General features: G+C 39.3%; 3 protein-coding genes across 6 annotated transcripts; 2 read left to right on the plus strand and 1 right to left on the minus strand.

Moving 5' to 3' along the window:
- Positions 1-516: 516 nt before the first annotated feature.
- Positions 517-6,159, plus strand: LOC131334838 (disease resistance protein RPV1-like). 4 transcript variants are annotated; one of them, XM_058370127.1, is made up of 6 exons: positions 517-928; positions 1,119-1,756; positions 1,955-3,056; positions 3,175-3,612; positions 3,701-4,606; positions 4,689-6,159. In XM_058370127.1, exons 2-6 carry the CDS (start codon positions 1,230-1,232, stop codon positions 5,397-5,399), a joined length of 3,684 nt encoding a protein of 1,227 aa, XP_058226110.1. In that variant the 5' UTR covers positions 517-928; positions 1,119-1,229; the 3' UTR covers positions 5,400-6,159. The 4 variants fall into 4 exon arrangements, with proteins under 4 accessions (XP_058226110.1, XP_058226109.1, XP_058226111.1 ...); XM_058370126.1 differs by having other exon boundaries at positions 523-985; XM_058370128.1 differs by having other exon boundaries at positions 523-790.
- LOC131334839 (uncharacterized) lies at positions 5,849-12,552 on the minus strand. The gene is made up of 13 exons (XM_058370130.1): positions 12,386-12,552; positions 12,189-12,251; positions 11,925-12,095; positions 11,061-11,192; positions 10,359-10,498; positions 9,689-9,775; positions 9,350-9,475; positions 8,899-9,051; positions 8,648-8,710; positions 7,903-8,004; positions 6,740-6,910; positions 6,552-6,631; positions 5,849-6,172 (listed from the first exon to the last, which is right to left on the minus strand). Exons 1-13 carry the CDS (start codon positions 12,414-12,416, stop codon positions 6,118-6,120), a joined length of 1,374 nt encoding a protein of 457 aa, XP_058226113.1. The 5' UTR covers positions 12,417-12,552; the 3' UTR covers positions 5,849-6,117.
- Positions 12,553-19,004: 6,452 nt separating this feature from the next.
- LOC131334840 (ethylene-responsive transcription factor 12-like) lies at positions 19,005-19,778 on the plus strand. The gene has a single exon (XM_058370131.1). It carries the CDS (start codon positions 19,059-19,061, stop codon positions 19,563-19,565), a length of 507 nt encoding a protein of 168 aa, XP_058226114.1. The 5' UTR covers positions 19,005-19,058; the 3' UTR covers positions 19,566-19,778.
- Positions 19,779-20,075: the final 297 nt, after the last annotated feature.

A 20,075-nucleotide genomic window follows, 5' to 3' on the forward strand; every position in this document is an offset into this window, starting at 1 on the left:
CCAACAGGCAACAAGCGATGGTGCACACGCAATGCGTGCGCTTCTACCTACAAATTGCATCTTTTTTTAGTTCTAAGAATTAGGAAACTACAATGGGGTGGGTGGTTACATGAATCCGCTCGTATGTTTTTGTATCCTCCTCATGGTTATTGAGGACATATGGATAACACAATGCGAGTTTTTGCCTTTTCTATGTCCAAATAAGAAAAACGAAAAAACATGAGCCAACTTCATTTTTTATCCACACGAAAAGGGCTCTCTCTTTATATCTTATAATAATAGATAATTAAAACGAACAAATCCATATCAGTAGCAAATAGGTGAAGTATAAGGCGATTTGAAATTAAAAAGTCTAATATCGGAATACTACTATGACCACATTTCGGCAATGGACGATCGAGAACCGTTCATATCGGAATGTTACATCTTGGTAATGAATGATTGTGAGCCGTTTTTTGCTGAGATGAGAACTGAGCTATCGAATGCACAATCTGACGTGCTCGGATTGTGCACGACACGCATGCTGCATGTGCACAACAAGGTCTCTCAATTCCTAGAATTTTCAGTGCCGATTGTGAAGTTCCGCACAGTTGGAAACAGTAATCCACAGCAAAAAGAAATCGTAGTTCCTTCATTCTCTCTCCTATTCTTTCTCTGCAACAAGGAAGCAAACGAGTGATGACACGAGGAAGCAACGATCGACGGCGATCCGAGCTTTAGGCTTTCATCGGTTCAAAGCATCCATCAATTCCACTCTGGGTTTGAAGTGGCCCTTAAAGCGGCAATAAAAGTATGTAGGTATCAGTATATATTATCTGTATCTATTCACCCCGCGATCTCTTCATCGAAAGCTCCGGCGACCTCGATCTTCGCCGGCACGGCGTCCACGAGCGCCTACTCCGTGGGTCGCGGCACCAAAACGGGCTCTGTATGTAGATCTCTCTATATTGATGCATATGTGCTGTGTAATTGATATACTCCATGTGTATGTACTTTATACTCCATGCATTCTATTATTTTATACTCGATGTGTATTGGTTTTTGTAGTATTATTCAATTGGTATACTGATATACTCCATGTGTATTAATTTTATATACTCCATGTGTGTTATTGGTAGGTCTAATGTCTGAGGAGTGTAAAAGTCGCAGTAACAGAGCCCTTGGAACAGATTTTCAGTGACCAAGAAGAGTCTGCTTAGCTTACTAGTCTTTTTCTTGGGGTTTGTTCAATGTCTACTATGAAATCCCAAGAAGCCTCTGCCTCGGCTTCTCCATGCAGTTACCATGTGTTTTTGAGCTTCAGGGGCGAGGACACTCGCAAGACTTTCACCGATCACCTCTACACAGCTTTGGACCAAGCCGGATTTCACACCTTCAGGGATGATGATGGCATAGAAAAAGGAGAAGACATCAAGTCTGAACTTGACAAAGCGATTCGAGAGTCGAGGATTTCGATAATTGTCTTCTCGAAGAACTATGCCTCGTCAACTTGGTGCCTCGAAGAGCTTGTGATGATCCTCAAGCGCAGGGCTTCTGGGCACGTAGTTCTACCTATCTTCTATGATGTGGATCCATCAGAAGTGAGGAAGCAAATCGGGATCTTCGAACAAGCATTTACAAGGCATGAAGAGAAGCTCAAATTAGAAATAGGTGAACTGGCAAAAGAGAAATTGAAGGATAAGATAGGAACATGGAGGGCTGCGCTTAGAGAAGCTGCAGATGTGGCCGGGATGAATTTACAAAATCAAGAAGATGGGTAATTTCCTCGTATTTAGCTTCTTTAGCTTGGCATAACTTAAGTCGCTTTTCAGCTCATACTCATCCCATTACTGCAGTAGTACCAATAACGTGCTCATTTTTTCAAGTTATTACATTGCAATGTTCAATTCTTGGTTTGTGCTATCCAGTCATGTATTCTTATTATTTTTTATCCCATCTTCATTGCAATTTTCAGACACGAGGCAAGGTTTATCAAGAAAATTATAAAAGTGGTTGGAGGCAAGGTAAGTCGCAGGACCTTGAACATTGCCCCCCACTTGGTTGGAATACATTCACGTGTCAAAAACATTCAGCTTTGGTTAGAAGATGGGCCAGGTAATGTAGGCATAGTTGCGATTTGTGGAATGGGTGGAATAGGCAAGACAACCATTGCAACATTTCTGTATAATTTGAACTTCTCAAGATTTGAAGGTAGCAGTTTTATTGCAGATGTAAGGAAAATTTCACAACAACAAGATGGTTTACTAAGTTTACAAAGACAGCTTCTTTCGGACATTTTGAAGACAAGGAAAGTAAAACTAAATAATATTGCTGAAGGAACTGCTATGATTAAAGATGCCATATGTTGCAAAAAAGTTTTTGTAGTTCTTGATGATGTGGATGAACTTGACCAATTAGAGGCACTACTTGGAATGCAAGGTTTGCTTTTTCCAGGAAGTAAAATAATCATAACCACCCGGCGTGAGCGGTTACTAGGGCCGTATGAATTCTATAAGGTGCACAGACTTGAGTATCTAAGTGACGATGAATCCTTGGAGCTCTTTAGCTGGCATGCCTTTGGAAAATGTTGTCCTGACAATGGGTATGGAGAGGTCTCAAAAAAGGTGGTAAGCTATTGTGGAGGGATACCATTAGCAATTAAAGTTTTAGGTTCTTCTTTATCAGGGGATTGCTTAAACATGTGGAAAAGTAAATTGGAAAAATTGAAAGCCATTCCCTACCGTCAAATCCTTGATAAACTTCGAATAAGCTATGACTCTTTACAAGATGACCATGACAAACATCTATTCCTCAATCTTGCTTGTTTTTTTGTTGGAAGAGACAAGGATTCTACGGTTACAATTTTAGACGGATGTGAATTCTACACAATGGTTGGGATTCAAAATCTCGTGGACAGATGTCTAATATCGATTGATGGAAGTAATACGCTAGTAATGCATCATTTGCTTCAAGACATGGGAAGAGAAATTGTTCGCCAAGAGTCACCAAAGGAGCCAGGCAAACGTAGCATCCTTTGGAATCATAAGGACGCATTTGATGTTTTGAGAGAAAACACTGTAAGAATTTTACTCTGCTCTTTATGTATTTTTGTATGAATATGTGTAGGGATGCTAGTCACTAATCATTGTTCCTGTTGCACATCCTCATTTTCCCTTTTTCTTAATCTTATGTTAGGGCACAAGCGAAATAGAAGGCCTCAAACTCGATATGTGTCTGTTGAAGGAAGATATATATGCTAGTACGGTTTTTGGTGGCAATAGAAAACGTCGATATGAAGAGTTTCTTGAGAAGCCCTTATTCTCAAATTTGGGTGGTTTTTTTAAAAGATATGGTTTCAGTATCTTCTCCCCTTACCTCGAACCCACAGATCTAGAAAATTCAAATCCAGTAGCTTTGGAAGCTGATGCATTTGCAAAGATGAGCAAACTAAAACTTCTGCAGCTGAATCATATACATATTAGTGGGTCCTATAACAGGTTTTCCAAAAGATTAAGATGGTTGTGTTGGCGTGGATTCTCACTTAAGTCCATACCTAGTGATTTCCCTTTGGAGAGCTTGGTTGCTCTTGACATGCAATATAGCCGCTTAAAAAATGTATGGGACGGAACAAAGGTATGTTACTACTTTTTTCTTCCTTTAAAATTTCTTTGGAAAGTGTATTGAAGGCTTTGATAACCACTTTTCCCCCCTTCTCTTGCAGTTTCTACGGTTGTTAAAAATCCTTGATCTAAGTCATTCATATAACCTTGCCAAAACTCCCGATGTTTCAGAAGTCCCCAATCTTGAGAGACTGGTGCTTAAAAGTTGTACAAGTTTGGTTGAGGTTCATGAATCCATTGGACACCTTGGGAGACTTATTTTGTTAAATTTGGAAGATTGCAAAAATTTGAAGAATCTTCCAAGAAGCATTTGTATGCTAAAACATTTGGAAACGCTCGTCGTGTCTGGTTGCTCAAATCTCGACGGATTGCCGGCAAACATGAGAAATATGGAGTCTCTAACTGTGCTTATGGCAGATGGAATTGCTTTAAATCAATCTGTCCCTACCAATGGGCAGGTGAACGCAGTGCAATATTTCATCTTGCCTTGGCGGTTGAAGACAAGAGAAAGTCCGGAAATTTCGCGGCTTTCTTTACCACGTTCCTTGGTAAAATTAAGTCTTGTGAAATGTAATCTTTCAGATGATGATTTCCCCAGAGACTTTAGTAACTTATGCTCACTGAAGGAACTATATCTGGGGTTCAATCAATTTCGCGAACTCCCAGATTTCATCAGAGGTCTTCCGAAGCTTGAGTCCTTAGTGATAGATTGTTGCCCAAGGCTCCGCAAACTTGAGGGGGTCCCGCAACTATGTCATTTTTATTTTTTAGGTAATAGATTGCTGGAGGAAGTAACGTATCAAATCTCGCACCGTCCAACAACCACTTGTCATTTAGACGCATGCCACCATCCAGAGCCTACGAGCGCATTCAAATTAGAATCCATTGAAAATGTTGAAGTTGAGATTGTTAACAATTTGGGCTTGTCGAACCTGCAATCCATGGGAAACCTAACTGTAAAGCTAACATCATGGTTTGGCATGCAACAAAGGGGGTTTCCCCTCCAGGTGCTCTCTCTTTCTCTCTCTCTCTCTCTCTCTCTCTCTCTGTTTGTGTGTGTGTGATGCCTGGATTTTCCTTCTATGACAGGTATGTTTTGAAACACATATAATCTGTGCTTATGTTCCTGCTAGCAAGGTTCCACCCTGGTTCGATTATGGTCCTGGTAGTAAGGTTCCACCCTGGTTCAATTTTAAGAATCAAGGATCCTCAATTAATTTTATTGTGCCTTCATATCTTAATTCAAGGATCCGTGGCTTGAACCTATGTTCAGTTTGTGGGCACTCTGGTGATCCAATAGACTTTGAAGCACATACTGTCATACATAATAGGACGAAGGGCTTGGTTTGGAGCCATTGCCCATATGTCTTTGGAACTGCAGAAGGTGAAGATACGATGTGGTTAAGCTATTGGAAGTTTGGAAATCATTTGGAAGGCGGCGATGAAATCAATATTACAGTGTTCAGTGGTGAATATGTGCAGGTTGAATTTGTGCAGGTTGGAGTCCGCCTTCTATACGAGGAGCAACACAAAGAGATGAGCTCCCAATCAACGTACGGAGATAAAATACCCCATCTACAATTTGGAAATATCGTTCCAGGAAATGTTTCTGCACATCAACCGAGCACATTATTGTACCAACTCGGCTATCATCTTCCTAGATGCTTGAATTGTGAGCGTCTGTACCCTCCACCTTGGATCCATACCACGCCTGATGATTACGATTGGACTGTGGAATGTCAGGCTTCAAGACTTTTGATGCCAAAGCCATTTTATGTTTCTCAAGACCGTGGGTGTTGATTTGTTAAAGCTGCTACACTTCGGATCAACGATATTTACCAGTTAATCTAGATAAGTATCTTTTGCTTCTCATTTTCTCGTGTAATATATATGATACTGAAGTAAAACTCGACCTTTGGTGTCCGTTCAAGGGGCTCCCAGCCGCCAGCACCTTCAATCTTCTGCGACTCAGCGAGTTTCTACAGCAACTCTGGCCTCAAATCTACCCACCACGGCAAGAAATGGTTACCACTGCGTTTGAAACCCAGGGGGAGAGAGAGAGAGAGATTTTGGGCTGATTCTGATGGTAGAGAGGAAAGGAGAGAGATTGATGGACATTTTCCCATTTCCATTAACACGGACGCATTTGGCCATCAAAAATAGAAAAATGAAAAACAGACGCAACAATCTGGATTGAGGGGTAGAAAAGGTGGAGAAAAGGATACAATGGCAGCCTCAAAAGAAACACGTAAACAAAACTATGTCGAGATATGAATGCCGAATTGGCTGTCGAGTATCTAACGAGAGGAGCATAATACGGATTTAGTGAAAGTAAATAAAATAACAGTAAAACAGTATTGACCTGGTTTTCTACAAGTAGACAATCTCCTCACAAGCCCGAGTAGTAATTTTACAGGGGTTCTGAAAAAAAGTAGAAAACGCTGAGAACAAAACTGCGTATTCTTCGAACTGAAGTGTCAGTCCACCTTCTCTTTTCTTTGATGTACATTGTGAAGAGCTATGATTTTTGCTGGTCTGTACCATGAAACTTCTTCCCAGCTTCTACAGCATCCCTGCAAAGGATTGCAAGTAGAGTCAGTTAGACAGACACTAAAGGAGCTCAGAAAAAGATGGGGTTCCTGGATATTGCAATATAACGGGACGAGATTTAACAGCCAGTTTTCGATGCTCAGAAAAAAGAAGGGTATAGTGCTGCTTTTTTCATTTACAGGAGAGACGAAAATCCACGATTAAAGATGGGGTTCCTGGGTATTCCACTATAACAATGCTAAAAAAACACTTAACATGTCATTTTCTTTTTTGGCTAGGCAAAAGATTTTCACATCTCAATCTTATATAGACTTCTCAAACAACATCAAGGTCGGCACACAGGCGCACATAAACTGCAGTAACTGGAGTTAAAAGTATAGAATAGAAATGTTTCTCCACAACCTGAAAGCATTTACAAGCTCCTTATTCTCGGGGTCGAGCGTCACACCCTCATAAAAAGCATTGGCTGCCTCATCGAACTTCTGCAATAGCAAGGGTGAGACAAAAAAATCATCACAATATTTAAGTGAGCAGGATATTTTATTTACAATCTAATGGAGTCAACAAAAACTTAATCATTGAAAGCTTGCCTGTAATAGACGTAAAGCTACGCCTTCCCGGTAGCACGCCTTTGGCCAATCCGGTCTTAGTGCTCTGCAAGCCTTTGCATCAGACAAGGCATGCTCCGCTTGTCCCAAACGAATCCAGCAGAGACTTCTATTGGAGAGAAAAATAGCATCGGTAGGATCAAAATCAATTGCCTGAATCCATCAGCAAAAAAAATTAGGTTAAATGAGAATTCAAAATACAGTGATGGGAACGATCAAAGTGACACTTCTAGTAAACTAGTAGTATTCTTGTGGTTTTTTTCAAATCTAAACGTTTCTCAAGGTAATTGCTTTGAGTATCTATCCACCAATATTCTGTCTCTTCCAAGAACACACTCACAAAAACTCCCACCACCAAACAGTACCACTGATTTAAAACCAAGTGGCAGAAAACTACATTGGAACTCTGGTACCCCACTAGGTATCTCCTATCTGGACAATTGTTGTTACTTGACTAAACTTTAAACATACGAGTCTAGTCAGATTCTCAGTGCTAAAAATCTTCAAAAATTGCTGATGCATGAATGATGGGAGGACATAACGCTCCCTTGTGTAGTATCATGCTTTCAGAGGCCTACAAACCTCGTTGGCCGTGTAGAAAAAAGTTTGGAAATTCTCTCTCCATACTCAGAATGGTGCATGTTGACCAAGTAGGAGCGGTGACATTCCTATTAAAATAACATTGCTCCGATGACATCATCTCCAGAATAAGAGGAAATACGATCTAGATTGTTAGATATTGTCCAGGTTTGTGGGTGGGTGCCTGCGTAGCAATTGGAAAGGGCAAAGAAGGGGTAAACAACTCAAGAGATTATCAAACATATCAGAAAGGTTAGTGATCATTAAGGGATAAATTGTTTAACTGAAAATAGATGGATACAATGTATAAATTTGTCTGTAAATCTGGATATAGCAGTGGCTACTCTAACAAATATTAAAAAATACTCCTGTATAATTCCATCGTCAAAAGCCTAGTCTCATTCAATGGCCAATCATGAACCCCAGCAAGCTATGGTACTTATGTGTGCAAGCGTGCGCATTCCAAATTTTCGCATTTTGCAAAGACTAGGTGATCCATACTTAAAAGATGTGTGCGTGCGTGTGCGTGTGTGTGTGTGTGAGAGAGAGAGAGAGAATTTTGGGACCTGTGTGTAAGCATCAACGGCCATCAAATAGTCCTTCTGCTTGAATGCATCTTCTCCTCTAAATTTTGCTTCTGCAGCTTTCTTCTTTGCCTCAGGAGTCGGCTGAAAAGTGATTAAACATTTTGTCAAACACCAACTACAACAATAGATATGACAAAATTGCAGCCATGTGAAAAAAAGGGAAATTCGACGAACTAAACAGGAGCTTGAATGGTAAAACAATGTAAATAAAACTTTCATCCTTTCGTGGGTATAGAACATCAGAATGAGTACTGGAGCCAACCAAAATATCCTGACCAATTTTGGTAAGACTTACATTAGTGCTTACAAGTGATGCCATATGACCTAGCTAAATACATAATATCAATCCACTTTATTTTCATGGAATTAACGAACCATACAAAACATTTTAGCATGAGCTTGTTCATCACAATACTCAACGCGGTTCACAATTTCTTCCCCAACTACCCAAACTCAAATTTACGGGTTACTTCTAGTAAGTAGTTACACAACAAGTTCTTCACAAATCCCACCTCGAGGCTGACAGTTCCGATCATTATTGCATTTCTGTTTGACTCTCAATGTACTAGTTAATGAACTTGGTAAAAATACATAGCTACTGCTCCAAATTGTACTATAAACAGTCATTGGCAACTATTGATGATTGTTAAGGAGGAGGCATCAATATCATCAAAGCTGATTATGGCACAACAAAACTAAAAGTAAATAATGGTTGGAATGGCACCTCAGGCATAGCTTGCTTTGAAGTGGCAGCATCTCTCAGCAGTTTATCTTCCTTTGTCTCTTCCTGCAATGGAGAACTCTCAAATGTCATATCCACGTCTAAGTTCTGATTTTATATAAACTGGGAAATAGCCAGATCTACTCCAAGCAGTGACAATTTCAGAAGTCAAGGTGTACAAGGCCTCATTAAATAAGCGACACTTTTAGTAGAGCACATTAAAGTTACGCACAAAAGGCAGAAGATTCGAATACCTGTTCTTTTCCAGTTTCAGATTGCATATGTTCAAGTATTCCATCAACATTCCACTCTGGAACACTTTGAATTTTTGAAGTTAACGGAAAAAGAATCTCAACAGCCTTTCTATTACCTCTAGCAGCTGCAACCTGCACGGGCTTTAACCCGTCCTGGAATGAGAAGGACATGCATCATCAAAATCAAGCACATTATGATTGGGGGTTTTTTGCTTGGCATTTGTTTTAATCTCAATTAAAATGGGGACAATACTATGCCCATTCATATGTAGGACTACCAGACTAGTCACAAACAGTACAGATATAGATATCAGGAACAGTGGACCAGTCAAATAAAAAACTCAATGAACCAGCATCGCAACTGGCAGATGCCCAAACACCTGAAGCAAGTTTTCTTATGGCAGACAAACGAAAGTGGTGCCAAAAAAAACAGAGAGACGGCATGCCTGACCTCATCAGTTGCATTGGCATCAGCTCCAGCTTTTAATAAGGAGTTTATTATTTCTGGACTCCCGTTATCCGCAGCAATGTGCAAAGGGGTTGCCCCACCTGCAGTAATATTCACTTTAGCCCCTGCCTGTACAGAAAAAATACCATTAGAGCTATACAGTGATAGCACGAATAGCACCATTTCAAGAGAGCAAATAATCTATTCCATGATATGCACAACAGAATGACTTGTACGCACGTGTGAGAGAAAATTCCTTGAAGGCTGAGAGACACTTTGCAACCACAATAACGAGAAAAAATAATGCAAATAAACAACTGAGCACCGAGGAAACTATGTGACCTGAATCAACAACTCTAAGCATGCCAGTGAACCTGCTGCTACAGATGACAACAGTGGAGTGATACCATCCTCTGTTTCAGCATTAGGCTGCAAAAAATGAGATAAATACACATAAATACATGACCACAGCAGTTCTTCAACTAACAAAATCAAGTTGTTCCTGTTTTTGTTGGAGACTAACTTTCTCCGAACGATACAAGGCAAAAAGAAAATGAGCCAAATTTCCACAACATGAACATAAATACAATCACAACCCTTGCTTGGGAACCTTATAACGTGCAAGTATAAAGGACCAGAGGCGTATTACTTCTTGAAAGCATAGAATTGGAATTAAAATAAAAGTAAAAAAAATATGCAAAGTCCAAAATAGCCTATATGATATATCTAAATTCCCCTAATTCATCTCTCCATGCAATGAATTAAACATAGAAGGATAATAGACAATTGCTTGACCCCAATGCAAGAATGCTAAGAATGTGACTAAAAGTTGTGTCCAAAAAATTATGAAAGGCAAGCCCAAATCAGAAAAAATGAAGTACGACACCAGGAACGACAAGGCACATCTCCTTAAAATGTAAGATTACATTGTTCTTAGAAATAGACCCTGTAGAATCAAAATGATAACTATAAGCATAAGAAAATAGAACACACAATAAGAGTAGTAGCTTACATCAGTGTGGTGTTCTAGCAGTACTTTCACAGCATCTTGTTGAGCATGACCAGCAGCCCAAATCAGAGGAGTACCAGCATCACTTTGCGAATCAATGTCTACACCTTTGGAAAGTAAGAACCTCATCAACTCAATATCTCCTGCAAAGATAGTGTCTTTCAGAATGGGTTTTAAACCAAGTTAAGAAAGAAAATGAAAAAAGGGGAAATATTTGACCTCTGTCATAAATCTAATACACACGTCTCCTAGGAGCAAAGACTAAGTTAGATGAATCCAAGAACCAACACTTAGACATGCACCCCCACCTGACAACCATTCTTGCATGGGGAATCCATGTGACATGCGGCCCAACCAACATCCACAAGTATATACACACAGACGCACACATACCCCAACACACAAACACACAAACACACACACACACATATATGCACGGCACACGCATCCCAGTTGTAAAAAGGGGTGTAATTAGGTATCTTAGATTCTTAATTTCTTATCACTGGTAGAACATAACATAAATACTTCTCATGCCAAGGCATCCAACTATAAGGTGGAAACAAATTTCGTGTAATACAAGAGGAAAAGAGAACCAGCATATCGATGGTTATGTCATGTGTCTTACCCTTAAAGAAATTATATCTAGTAAACAAAAATAAAGCTATCTAACAGCTGCTACAAGTGAAAATAGAAAATACTGCACACCTATTCCAGCGGCATGATGCAGAGCTGTAGCTCCCAGCTCACTGGGTATATTAGCATTTGCACCACACTCGATAAGGTATTTGACCGTGGTAATATGCCCTTGCCGAGCAGCATGAAGAAGAGGAGTCTCACCTATAAAACAACAAAAATTCCAAAACATAGTCTAAGTAGTGGCATTAAGAATTGATGCCCACAGATGCAGTTCAAGCCCAAAAAAAAAAAAAAAAAAAGCGGCTGCCATATACCCATTTAGTGTTTGGGTACTAAATAACTGGTGCATAGTGCAAATAAATACACCTATGAGGGTGAGGTAAGTCCAAAAAAACCTAAGAAGCATAGACATTTCAAAGAAGGAGGCATTTCACGCCGGACACTAGTAACTGTGGCCTCCTTTTTAGGCTCGCTTTTGGTTCTAGCCAATTCAGTCATATCTATTCATTTTTCCAATTCTTTTTCATCAATAAACTGATTATGAAAACAAATTGACCGAAAGCTAAAATTTTTACAGAAGATGAAAACGAGCTACGGAGTATTTTGAAAGGAAAAAAATCTGTTTGGACGGTATGTTTTAACTGCTTTCTCACGAGTTGGACACCACATAGGGGAAACTCGTTTGCATCGCTAATACATCTATTCTAATACTCTATTCCAACATATAAAGGGCGAAGCGATTTTGGTGTCACCAATTTTTGAAGCCCCGTCGCAAAAGCCATTTCCGCAATTCCCCCATCAAGAATCAAGTATTTACAACCACTTTTAACGTGCCAAACCAAACCATTGAAAATACATGCATTGATTTGTGCAAGTGGGGACGTGTGATGTGAATATATGAACATAGCTAGAAGGTGAGTATGCGTGTATAACCGTCCTCGTCTTTAGTATCCACATTGAGTTTCAACTCCTCGACCAAGTACTTGCAGACCTCGGTCTGTCCTTCCCTCGCAGCAAAATGAAGAGCTCCTCTCTTGTTAGCGTCCTTCACATCGGCCACGGTTTGCGCCAACCCATTCCCGTCGTCCAGCTGCGCTGCCAATTCTGTATTCAGACCAAAACCAAAATTCAAATAATCCAACTTAGCAAACAACTTTACGGGAAGCAAAATTCGCAAAAAGGGAGTCCAAACTTTACTCTTGAAGAGATCGAGATTTCCGGTGCGAGCGGCATTCAGTAACTGTTCAACCTTTTGCCTCACTGCAGTCACAAAGAAAAGAGGGGACTACTGAGATTGCAACGGAAAATATGTATACTAGCATGCGGCATGTGCATACATAACTGTGGAAAGAGAGAGAGAGAGAGAGAGAGAGAGAGAGAGAGAGAGAGAGGACCTGCTAGGGCAACAGAAGCATCGGGAGCCATTATTAGGTGGGTTTGGAAGAGTGGGGACTAGTTGCTTAAACCTCGAATCGGCTCGCTGTCGCTGGTAGGGGTTTTGGAGAGAGAGAGAGAAGGTTCTGGGATTTCTCAGAGAGAATAGATTACGGCGTTTGATAAGAGCAAGAGCCCGTCGGACTGTTGCTGGACTCGGGTCAACTGCTGAAAGAGTCCTGATGGGTCTGCCCACTTACGGCCCGGTTGGATGCGGTGATTGACTCTCGCAGGGGAAAACAAAAAGGGAAAATGACGGCCCAAGATGTGTTTTGATAATTAATACTCGCTATAGACATGCTGAGAATATTTATTAATGCTGAAAATGTCCTTGGAGAATATTAATTATCAAACACGTCCTTGGCCGTCATTTTCCCAAACAAAAATGAAATGGATTTTTATGTCCTAAAATACTGGATGGGTTACCTCAAAAAATGTGTTTATAGCTTAAAGACTCTAGATGTATGGTTTCCGTTAAACGAACTTTTAATCGATGTGTTTAGGAAAATGATTAATCTCGAAATTCGTGTTTTTTTTTTTTGAACTTTAGCCCTTGTAGTTCGTTAAGTTCATGGGAAAAAAACTGCAATAGTCCTTGTAGTTAAGTCTTCGTGTCAATTTGGTCCCTGTAGTTATAATTGGCTCGATTTACACTCTGTACTTTTCATTTTGTTTCAATTCGGTCCAATTACTGACTTCCGTTAGTCCTTTAAATAGAAAAATCATATGGCCCCCTTTTTTGAGGTTAAAACAGACCCGTTCGGCTAAATAAGCCAACTTTTTTATTTTTTGATCTTATTCAAATTTTTTTTGTATTTGTTAGTTTTTCGTCAATTTTTTAGGGGTTATTACATTGTCATGACGAGAAGAATCTAAAAAGTAAAAAATTATTATCGAAATTCAATTTTTTTTGAATAAAGACGAAAAAATTGACTTAGGTTTATTTTTCAACATTCCTAGTTAGGAATCAGTGCATGGGCCAAGGGTAGAAAAATGAATGGAATGACAGAGCACTATTTTTTGTAACCACTTGGGCTGTTAAGTTAGGTTTATTGTAACCTAGTTGAGTGATTTGTTATGTTTATGTATTAGGTTATGACATAGTAAATTTAGAACTGAGTTTATATAATATTCTGACTTTTGAACATGGTTATTTAGCATGTTGTGACTTTTGGATCTATATCATGTTCTGACTTTTGGACATGATTCTATATGCATTTTCAGTACTATGCAGAAAAATAAGGCATCTCAGTATTTGTCCACAAGTTGAACATGTAGACAATATGATGCCTCATGACTAATCATGAAAATGCTGAATTCGATGGTAACTTTTTGTAGAAAATTATAACTAAATTTCTTCCCAAGTGCCTCCTTATCAATGAAGAATGGAAGAATAAGCTGTGTTTTGGTTCAGAGATATATTAGGGCAAGAGGGGAATGAGTAACCTCATTTAGCTAAATAAACCAACTGGCTTATTTTTTTGTCTTTATTCAAAAAAATTTCGTATTTGTTAGTTTTTTGTCATTTTTTTGGGAATGATTGTATCGTCATAACAAGAGGAATCTAAAAGTAAAAAATTACGATCGAAACCTAATTTTTTTAAATAAAGACAAAAATAAACCAATAAGCCAATTTTTTCGTCTTTATTCAAAAAAAAATTGAATTTTGATCATAATTTTTTACTTTTTAGATTCCTCTCGTCATGACGATGCAATAACCCTAAAAAAATTGACGAAAAACTTCTAAATAATAAAAAAAAATTCAATAAAGATAAAAATATTTAGCCGAACGAGTCTATTTTAACCCCAAAAAAGGTGGCCATATGATTTTGTTGTTTAAAGGACTAACGGCAAACTAACGGAAGTTAGTAATTGGACCAAATTGAAACAAAATGAAAAGTACAGAGTGTAAATCGAGCCAATTACAACTACAGGGACCAAATTGATACAAATACTTAACTACAGGAACTATTTCAGTTTTTTTCCCTAAGTTCATTTAGACAATAGGAAAAATTCGGTCTCATTTAGCTATTCGGGATAGTTTTTCAGAAGGGCTGCAAGTACTAAATGAGCTTTTTTTCATCACTAGAGTAGCTTTTTTCCTTCACAAAATATAAAGGTGAAAAAGAATCTTTATCACTTTGATCATTTTTGGAGAACTATCCTGAATAGCCAAAGAGAGTGCATTGCATCCCTCCAAAAAAATATGAGAGTATTTGTAAGTTTTTGATAACTAGGCGTCCAAGCTAGCTTACAAGCAACTTGACCAAACATAAGGACCATAAATCTATCTTCAATAGCATAGGAGCCTACTTGAAGGCGAAATAAGTACTTTGTATGAACTAATCCAAAAGAAGTTAATAACACCTTACTTACAAACAAGTTCTTTGAAAGTAGTAAATCTCTTAGGACAAGAAATCAACTCATATTGGGAGAGGGAAAAAAAACAATAGGTTTTTTTTTTTTGCTATTTGTTAATCCTAATCTATTCTTCCACTTCGGGATGGGATGTGGTAGTTGAAAGCTCCAAAAGATCTAGAGTAGAAATATAATGATGAAGGTTAAAACACAAATTGAATCATTGCTCAGATTTCAGCCCCATGAAAAAACTCTTCGTACTGCTTAGAATCTACTCCAGCAGCCGACAGAAATTCCATGTTTGTTCACTCTACATATCTTCCATTGACGTCTTTTGAATATCGATCATCGTTAATTTGCAACGACTGGAAGGAAGCAACTAAGATAATTTAGCTCGTAACCAACCATGAATTCGTAATTTCATGAGGTAAATTCAGAAGTGTTCCTATTGGAAGTGCATTTGAGCCAACAATATGCATGCAGTAGTAATCAGCATATCTATGGCTAACAAAAGGGAGCTCAAAAAATACTAGCTCAAACCTATTGATGCTAGCCAGCTACCAGAACCCAACTTTCACAGCAATCCTCTGTTAAGGCTAGCTGTGTTTGGATCAAGGAGTACTTATCAAGAGATTCCAGATGTGATATAAAGATCTCAAGAAGGAAAACTTACCGACTGTGTCTTGATATAAAGATCTCAAGAAGGAAACTTACCGACTGTCTCGTTAAAGCGGGAAATAAGTACTCACAAAATAAAACCTTTGTAGGAAGCGGCCTAAGGATTCCCATCGAACACAGGTTTGTATCAGCACACAACTAGACTTCATGCTTATATATTTATTGAATTAAAAAGAACCCAAAAATTTGAAGATTGGCTCTTCAATTTGAGATCTTTATATAACTTCAACATTCCAGATACCTCAAAGTATTCCAATTCCAATGCCCCAGTTGCAAAATTTTGCTTATCTTCATAGATTCCATTTCCTAGTAAACCAAAAGAAGAAAAACAAAAATGCAAGAAGAACAAAGAAAACAGCAATACAAACACTACAAATGAAAACCAGCAACACAAAGGTTACCTGGGGAGATAGGATTAGTCGAGATGCAGATGCGTGAAAACTGGCAAAGGTCATCACTTATAGTGACACCATAGGAGCAAAATTCACTCACAGTACTGGTGATTAATAAAGTGCACGTAAGTAAGTCGATCCAAACATCTAAGTTGAGAGAGAGAGAGAGAGAGAGAGAGAGAGAGAGAGTTTCTAAACAAAACCCAGATCAGATCAGATTGGAAAAAAATGATGACCAATTCTTTGATCGACACAGGAAAACTTCATTATCATATCATATACTAATAAAAAATGGAATCGAGAACAGTAGGGGAAAAAGAATATCGAAAGATCTTCGGAGAGTATATAGACTCTCCTAGTACTGCTACTCAGCAAAACTAAACCAATTTCGATGTGGGATCAATCATTGATCTTGATAACGGATCGACTGCGAAGCCTCCACGGCTGAAGAACAGAATCATGGTACTTAGACGGCAATGCCATAACCCTCCTCCTCTGCTTCTTCAATTTAGGCTCCGATCCCGATCCTTCTCCTTTCTCTATCTCTTCGATTCCCACACCATCGGTCACAAACAACTGGGTGAATCTGAGGTAATTCGACCTTCGCCTCCTCCTGATGACCGATCTCCTCTGTATGTACGGAACGCCCACGATGGATCCTCCCGTGGCGACGTGGTGGATTGCCTTGACGAGGAGATCGAGGCCTTCGCATCGGGTGGAGGAGGAGGAGGAGGAGGGGGTGTGGGAGGATTGTGATGAGTCTGTGGAGGAAGCGGCGGTGATGGTGGATGACGGTGGTGAGGAGGGCGAGGAGGAGGAAGAGGGAGGAGAGTGTGGTGGTAGAGTGGCGGAAGTGGATGTCGGTGGTGGGTTCTGAATTCTCATGGGTTGGATTGGAGACGGAACTGAAGAGGAATCGAAGCAGATGAGGGAAGGGGAGAGTAATTGGGAGAATTTTAGAGAGAGAGGGAGAGAGAGAGAGAGAGAGGTGAGGTGAGGCCTGCAAATAAGCAAATGCTGCTGCTACTTTTAACTGGTTCTGTTTGAGCCCAGATCCGACCCAAAGCACATACGGGGGTCTGATTGTTTTTGGACAGCGGTGAGCCGGTGGCCCAGATCTCGAACCAAATTTGGGTTATTTGGCTCTCGGATCCGATCAGCCTCGGCAACGGCTCTATGGGTCCTCTAGCAGCAACGATTGCGATGAGACGAAGGGACGATCAGCTCTAGCGCCGGTGTGATTCTTTCAACTTTCTCTAGCCACATTCATGAGCAGATCGGTGGCCTCCAACATTCTATTTTTTATTTTTCTTTTGTTCGGATCTTCTGACTCCTTTTTTTTTTTTGAAAATTTTATAGAAATGTTCTCTTAGTTTCACCCGAGTCTCATTTTCGTCCTCCAAGTATTAATTGCAACTCTTTTGACTTTCAAGTTTAGTTTTTCTACCAAGTTGATCCAATTGATAACGTCTATCAGCCAAATGGAAAAATTAGATTGAGGGCAGACGTCATCAATTGAACCAACTTGGTATGAACTGCAATGTCCAAACTGCCATCAATTTGATTTTATCCGTCTAATTTGGCTGATAGAAGTTATCAATTGGACTAATTTGGTACAACAACCAAACTTGAAGGTCAAAAGCGTTGTAATTGATACTTGAATGATGGAAATGAGACTCGAATGAAACTAAGAAGAACATTTATATAAAAATTTCCCATTTTTTTAGGTTCGGACTTCCTGACTCCTTTTGTTGTATCCTTTTTTTTTGTTTTTTGGGTCAAACAAAATTTTTTGTTGTTGTATCTAATCATCTATTGTTTTCTTAGGCATATGAGCTACACAATTTGCAATTATTATTCAACCACAAACACTTACATATTTTATACACACTTTCACATCTTTTTATGGGACCCACACATACTGGAGGTGTAATATGTGTAGGCCCCAATATGAATGTGAGTGAATTTATGTAAATATTTGTGTTTTTTTTCGTTCTTTCAATCATTTTTGACAGACTTATGTTGATTTTTTTAAAATTAATTATCCATTCTAACAAAAAGTTTTAAAAAGTAGAAAAAATTATGACCAAATGCAAAAAAAACAAAACAAAGCAAGGTAAAAAAAAAACAATTGTGCTAGTACCACAAACATTTACATGCATAAAAGCATATTCACTCACTCACACTGGACATGGAGTCCGCACACACTGTGTATGTGTATCCTACACTTAATATGAGTGAGTTTGTACATTTGTACGGGAGTGCAAGTGTTTGTGGTTTTAGACTTGGTGCTTGTTTGGGTGTTTGTCTTTTAACTTTTCACTTTCTCATATTTCACTTTTAGGTGTTTGGCTGGGCGTGGGCAAAATGACTTTTGCCAAATTGATTCTTCGGCTTTTGGGCCTTAGAGAAGAGAAATAAGAAGACGGGGAGATGAGTTTTTTCGCTTCTCATTTTTTTAATTTTTAAATTTTGGTTAAGAAAAAAACCTACAGAATACATTATGTATATATCTCCGAAATACTAAGGGGTGTTTGGAAACTTATTTTTTGACTTTTCATTTTTAATTTTTTGGCTTTTTGTTATGGTCAAAAATGTATTTTGAATCTAGTAGAATGTTTGGATGATATGTACAGAATGTATTTTGCAACATGAGTAGTGTTTGGAAGATATGTAATGAAAATAAATTATGAGTTAATTTTTTACCATATTGCCCTTGGTTATAAATAACCATCATTAATTACTCAATTTAAGTGAGGGTATTTTGGTAATTAACCTGAGAATGTGAAAAGCCAAAAATGCAAAAAGGACCTCTTGTGCTCTTTTTGGCTTCTTGCCTCTAAATCCAAAATCAGTGGATCCATTTTCTGGAAATGAGTTCTATAATTAGATTGCCAAACACCCAAAATAGGATAATGAGATAATGAAAATGCAATAATGAGGGAAAAAAACCCCTAATCATACATTACAAAATACATTTTAATCATAATTTAAAAAATTAAAGAACTAAAAAGTTAATAATAAAGAGTCAAAAAAGTCCCAAACGCCACATTAATGAAAAAAAGAAAAGAAAAATGCAGTAAAAAGCTTTGTCGGGTTCAACAGAGACCGCTATAAATACTTAAACACGACCCTCCTCGGTCTTCCCGTGCTCTCTCGCTCTCTCTCACTCTGAGCCGTTTCCAAATTCCAAGACGCTGATCTCATGGTGGTCCTCCAACCTCTTCTCCAAAACCACGGCAGCGAAATCAGCGACGGCCGCGACGGACTCCCCACCCCGCCGCAGCCTCTTCAAGGCCCCAAAGAGGCGCATTACAGGGGAGTACGGAAGCGTCCCTGGGGCCGGTACGCGGCCGAGATAAGGGACCCCTGGAAGAAAACCAGGAAGTGGCTCGGCACCTTCGACACCGCCGAGGACGCAGCCCTCGCCTACGACAACGCCGCCCGCAGCTTCCGCGGCGCCAAGGCCAAGACCAACTTCCACCACCACGCCGTCGCCGGGTTCCGTCCCCCGCAGCTCACGGCAGTTCCCTACGGCGGGCTGTGGAGCCACCTGCAGCAGTGGTGCGCCGCTTACGGCTGGGGCGAAGCGGGGTGTGAATCGAAGTACGTCGTCGTTGAGAATGGAGGAAATGTAGATGCGGGGGAAGAGAAGAAGAAGAAGAAGCCGTTGCCGTTTGATCTGAATTTGCCGCCTCCGCCGTTTCAGTGATCGACGGCTGCGATTTGTTGGAGGGTGTGCTGATCTGATTGTTGCGATTCAGGGGAGTAAAAAGTTTCGTTTTCTTCCGTTTAAGCCCTCTGTTGTTCTACTTCTTTTGCATTTGGGCTATTGGGTCTGGTAATTAAGCTTTAGATTAATGGCATTCCTTTTTACATGTAAAAGTGAGGGAATTTTTAGATATATCTGATCTGATTTTGAAAACCAGCTAGTTCTATTAACGAATGGAAATGGAGTAGTTCCTTCCATCGGGAAAAAAGAGAAAGAAAAAGGAAATGATTCATGTGCAATGCTACGCAAAAAACTTTAAAGTAGGTACAACTCTAGACACATTTGCTTCCTCCATCCCAAAGTTAAATGATTTTTACAGGAGATCATGTAACTTTGATCACGAAAAATAAAGTATTTTCGGAATTAATTTTTAAATTTATTTTGCATTGTTTAAAAGATTTCGACGAGTACTTTAAATTGATGCAAAAAAGTTCCAAAACATATTATGAA

This window comes from Rhododendron vialii, chromosome 7a (genome assembly GCF_030253575.1).
Source record: "Rhododendron vialii isolate Sample 1 chromosome 7a, ASM3025357v1".
Classification (NCBI taxonomy): domain Eukaryota; kingdom Viridiplantae; phylum Streptophyta; class Magnoliopsida; order Ericales; family Ericaceae; genus Rhododendron; species Rhododendron vialii.

What these genes read in the sequence shown, in the direction of transcription:
- LOC131334838 (XM_058370127.1), top strand. Translation starts at nt 1,230, where the DNA reads ATGTCTACTATGAAATCCCAAGAAGCCTCTGCCTCGGCTTCTCCATGC. An exon ending in ATGTATGGGACGGAACAAAG is followed by an intron (nt 3,613 to 3,700) that starts GTATGTTACTAC and finishes CTTCTCTTGCAG; the next exon opens with TTTCTACGGTTGTTAAAAAT. An exon ending in AAAGGGGGTTTCCCCTCCAG is followed by an intron (nt 4,607 to 4,688) that starts GTGCTCTCTCTT and finishes CTTCTATGACAG; the next exon opens with GTATGTTTTGAAACACATAT.
- LOC131334839 (XM_058370130.1), bottom strand. Translation starts at nt 12,416, where the DNA reads ATGGCTCCCGATGCTTCTGTTGCCCTAGCAG. An exon ending in AAATCTCGATCTCTTCAAGA is followed by an intron (nt 12,096 to 12,188) that starts GTAAAGTTTGGA and finishes GTCTGAATACAG; the next exon opens with AATTGGCAGCGCAGCTGGAC. An exon ending in CTGAAACTGGAAAAGAACAG is followed by an intron (nt 8,711 to 8,898) that starts GTATTCGAATCT and finishes TCTCCATTGCAG; the next exon opens with GAAGAGACAAAGGAAGATAA.
- LOC131334840 (XM_058370131.1), top strand. Translation starts at nt 19,059, where the DNA reads ATGGTGGTCCTCCAACCTCTTCTCCAAAACCACGGCAGCGAAATCAGC.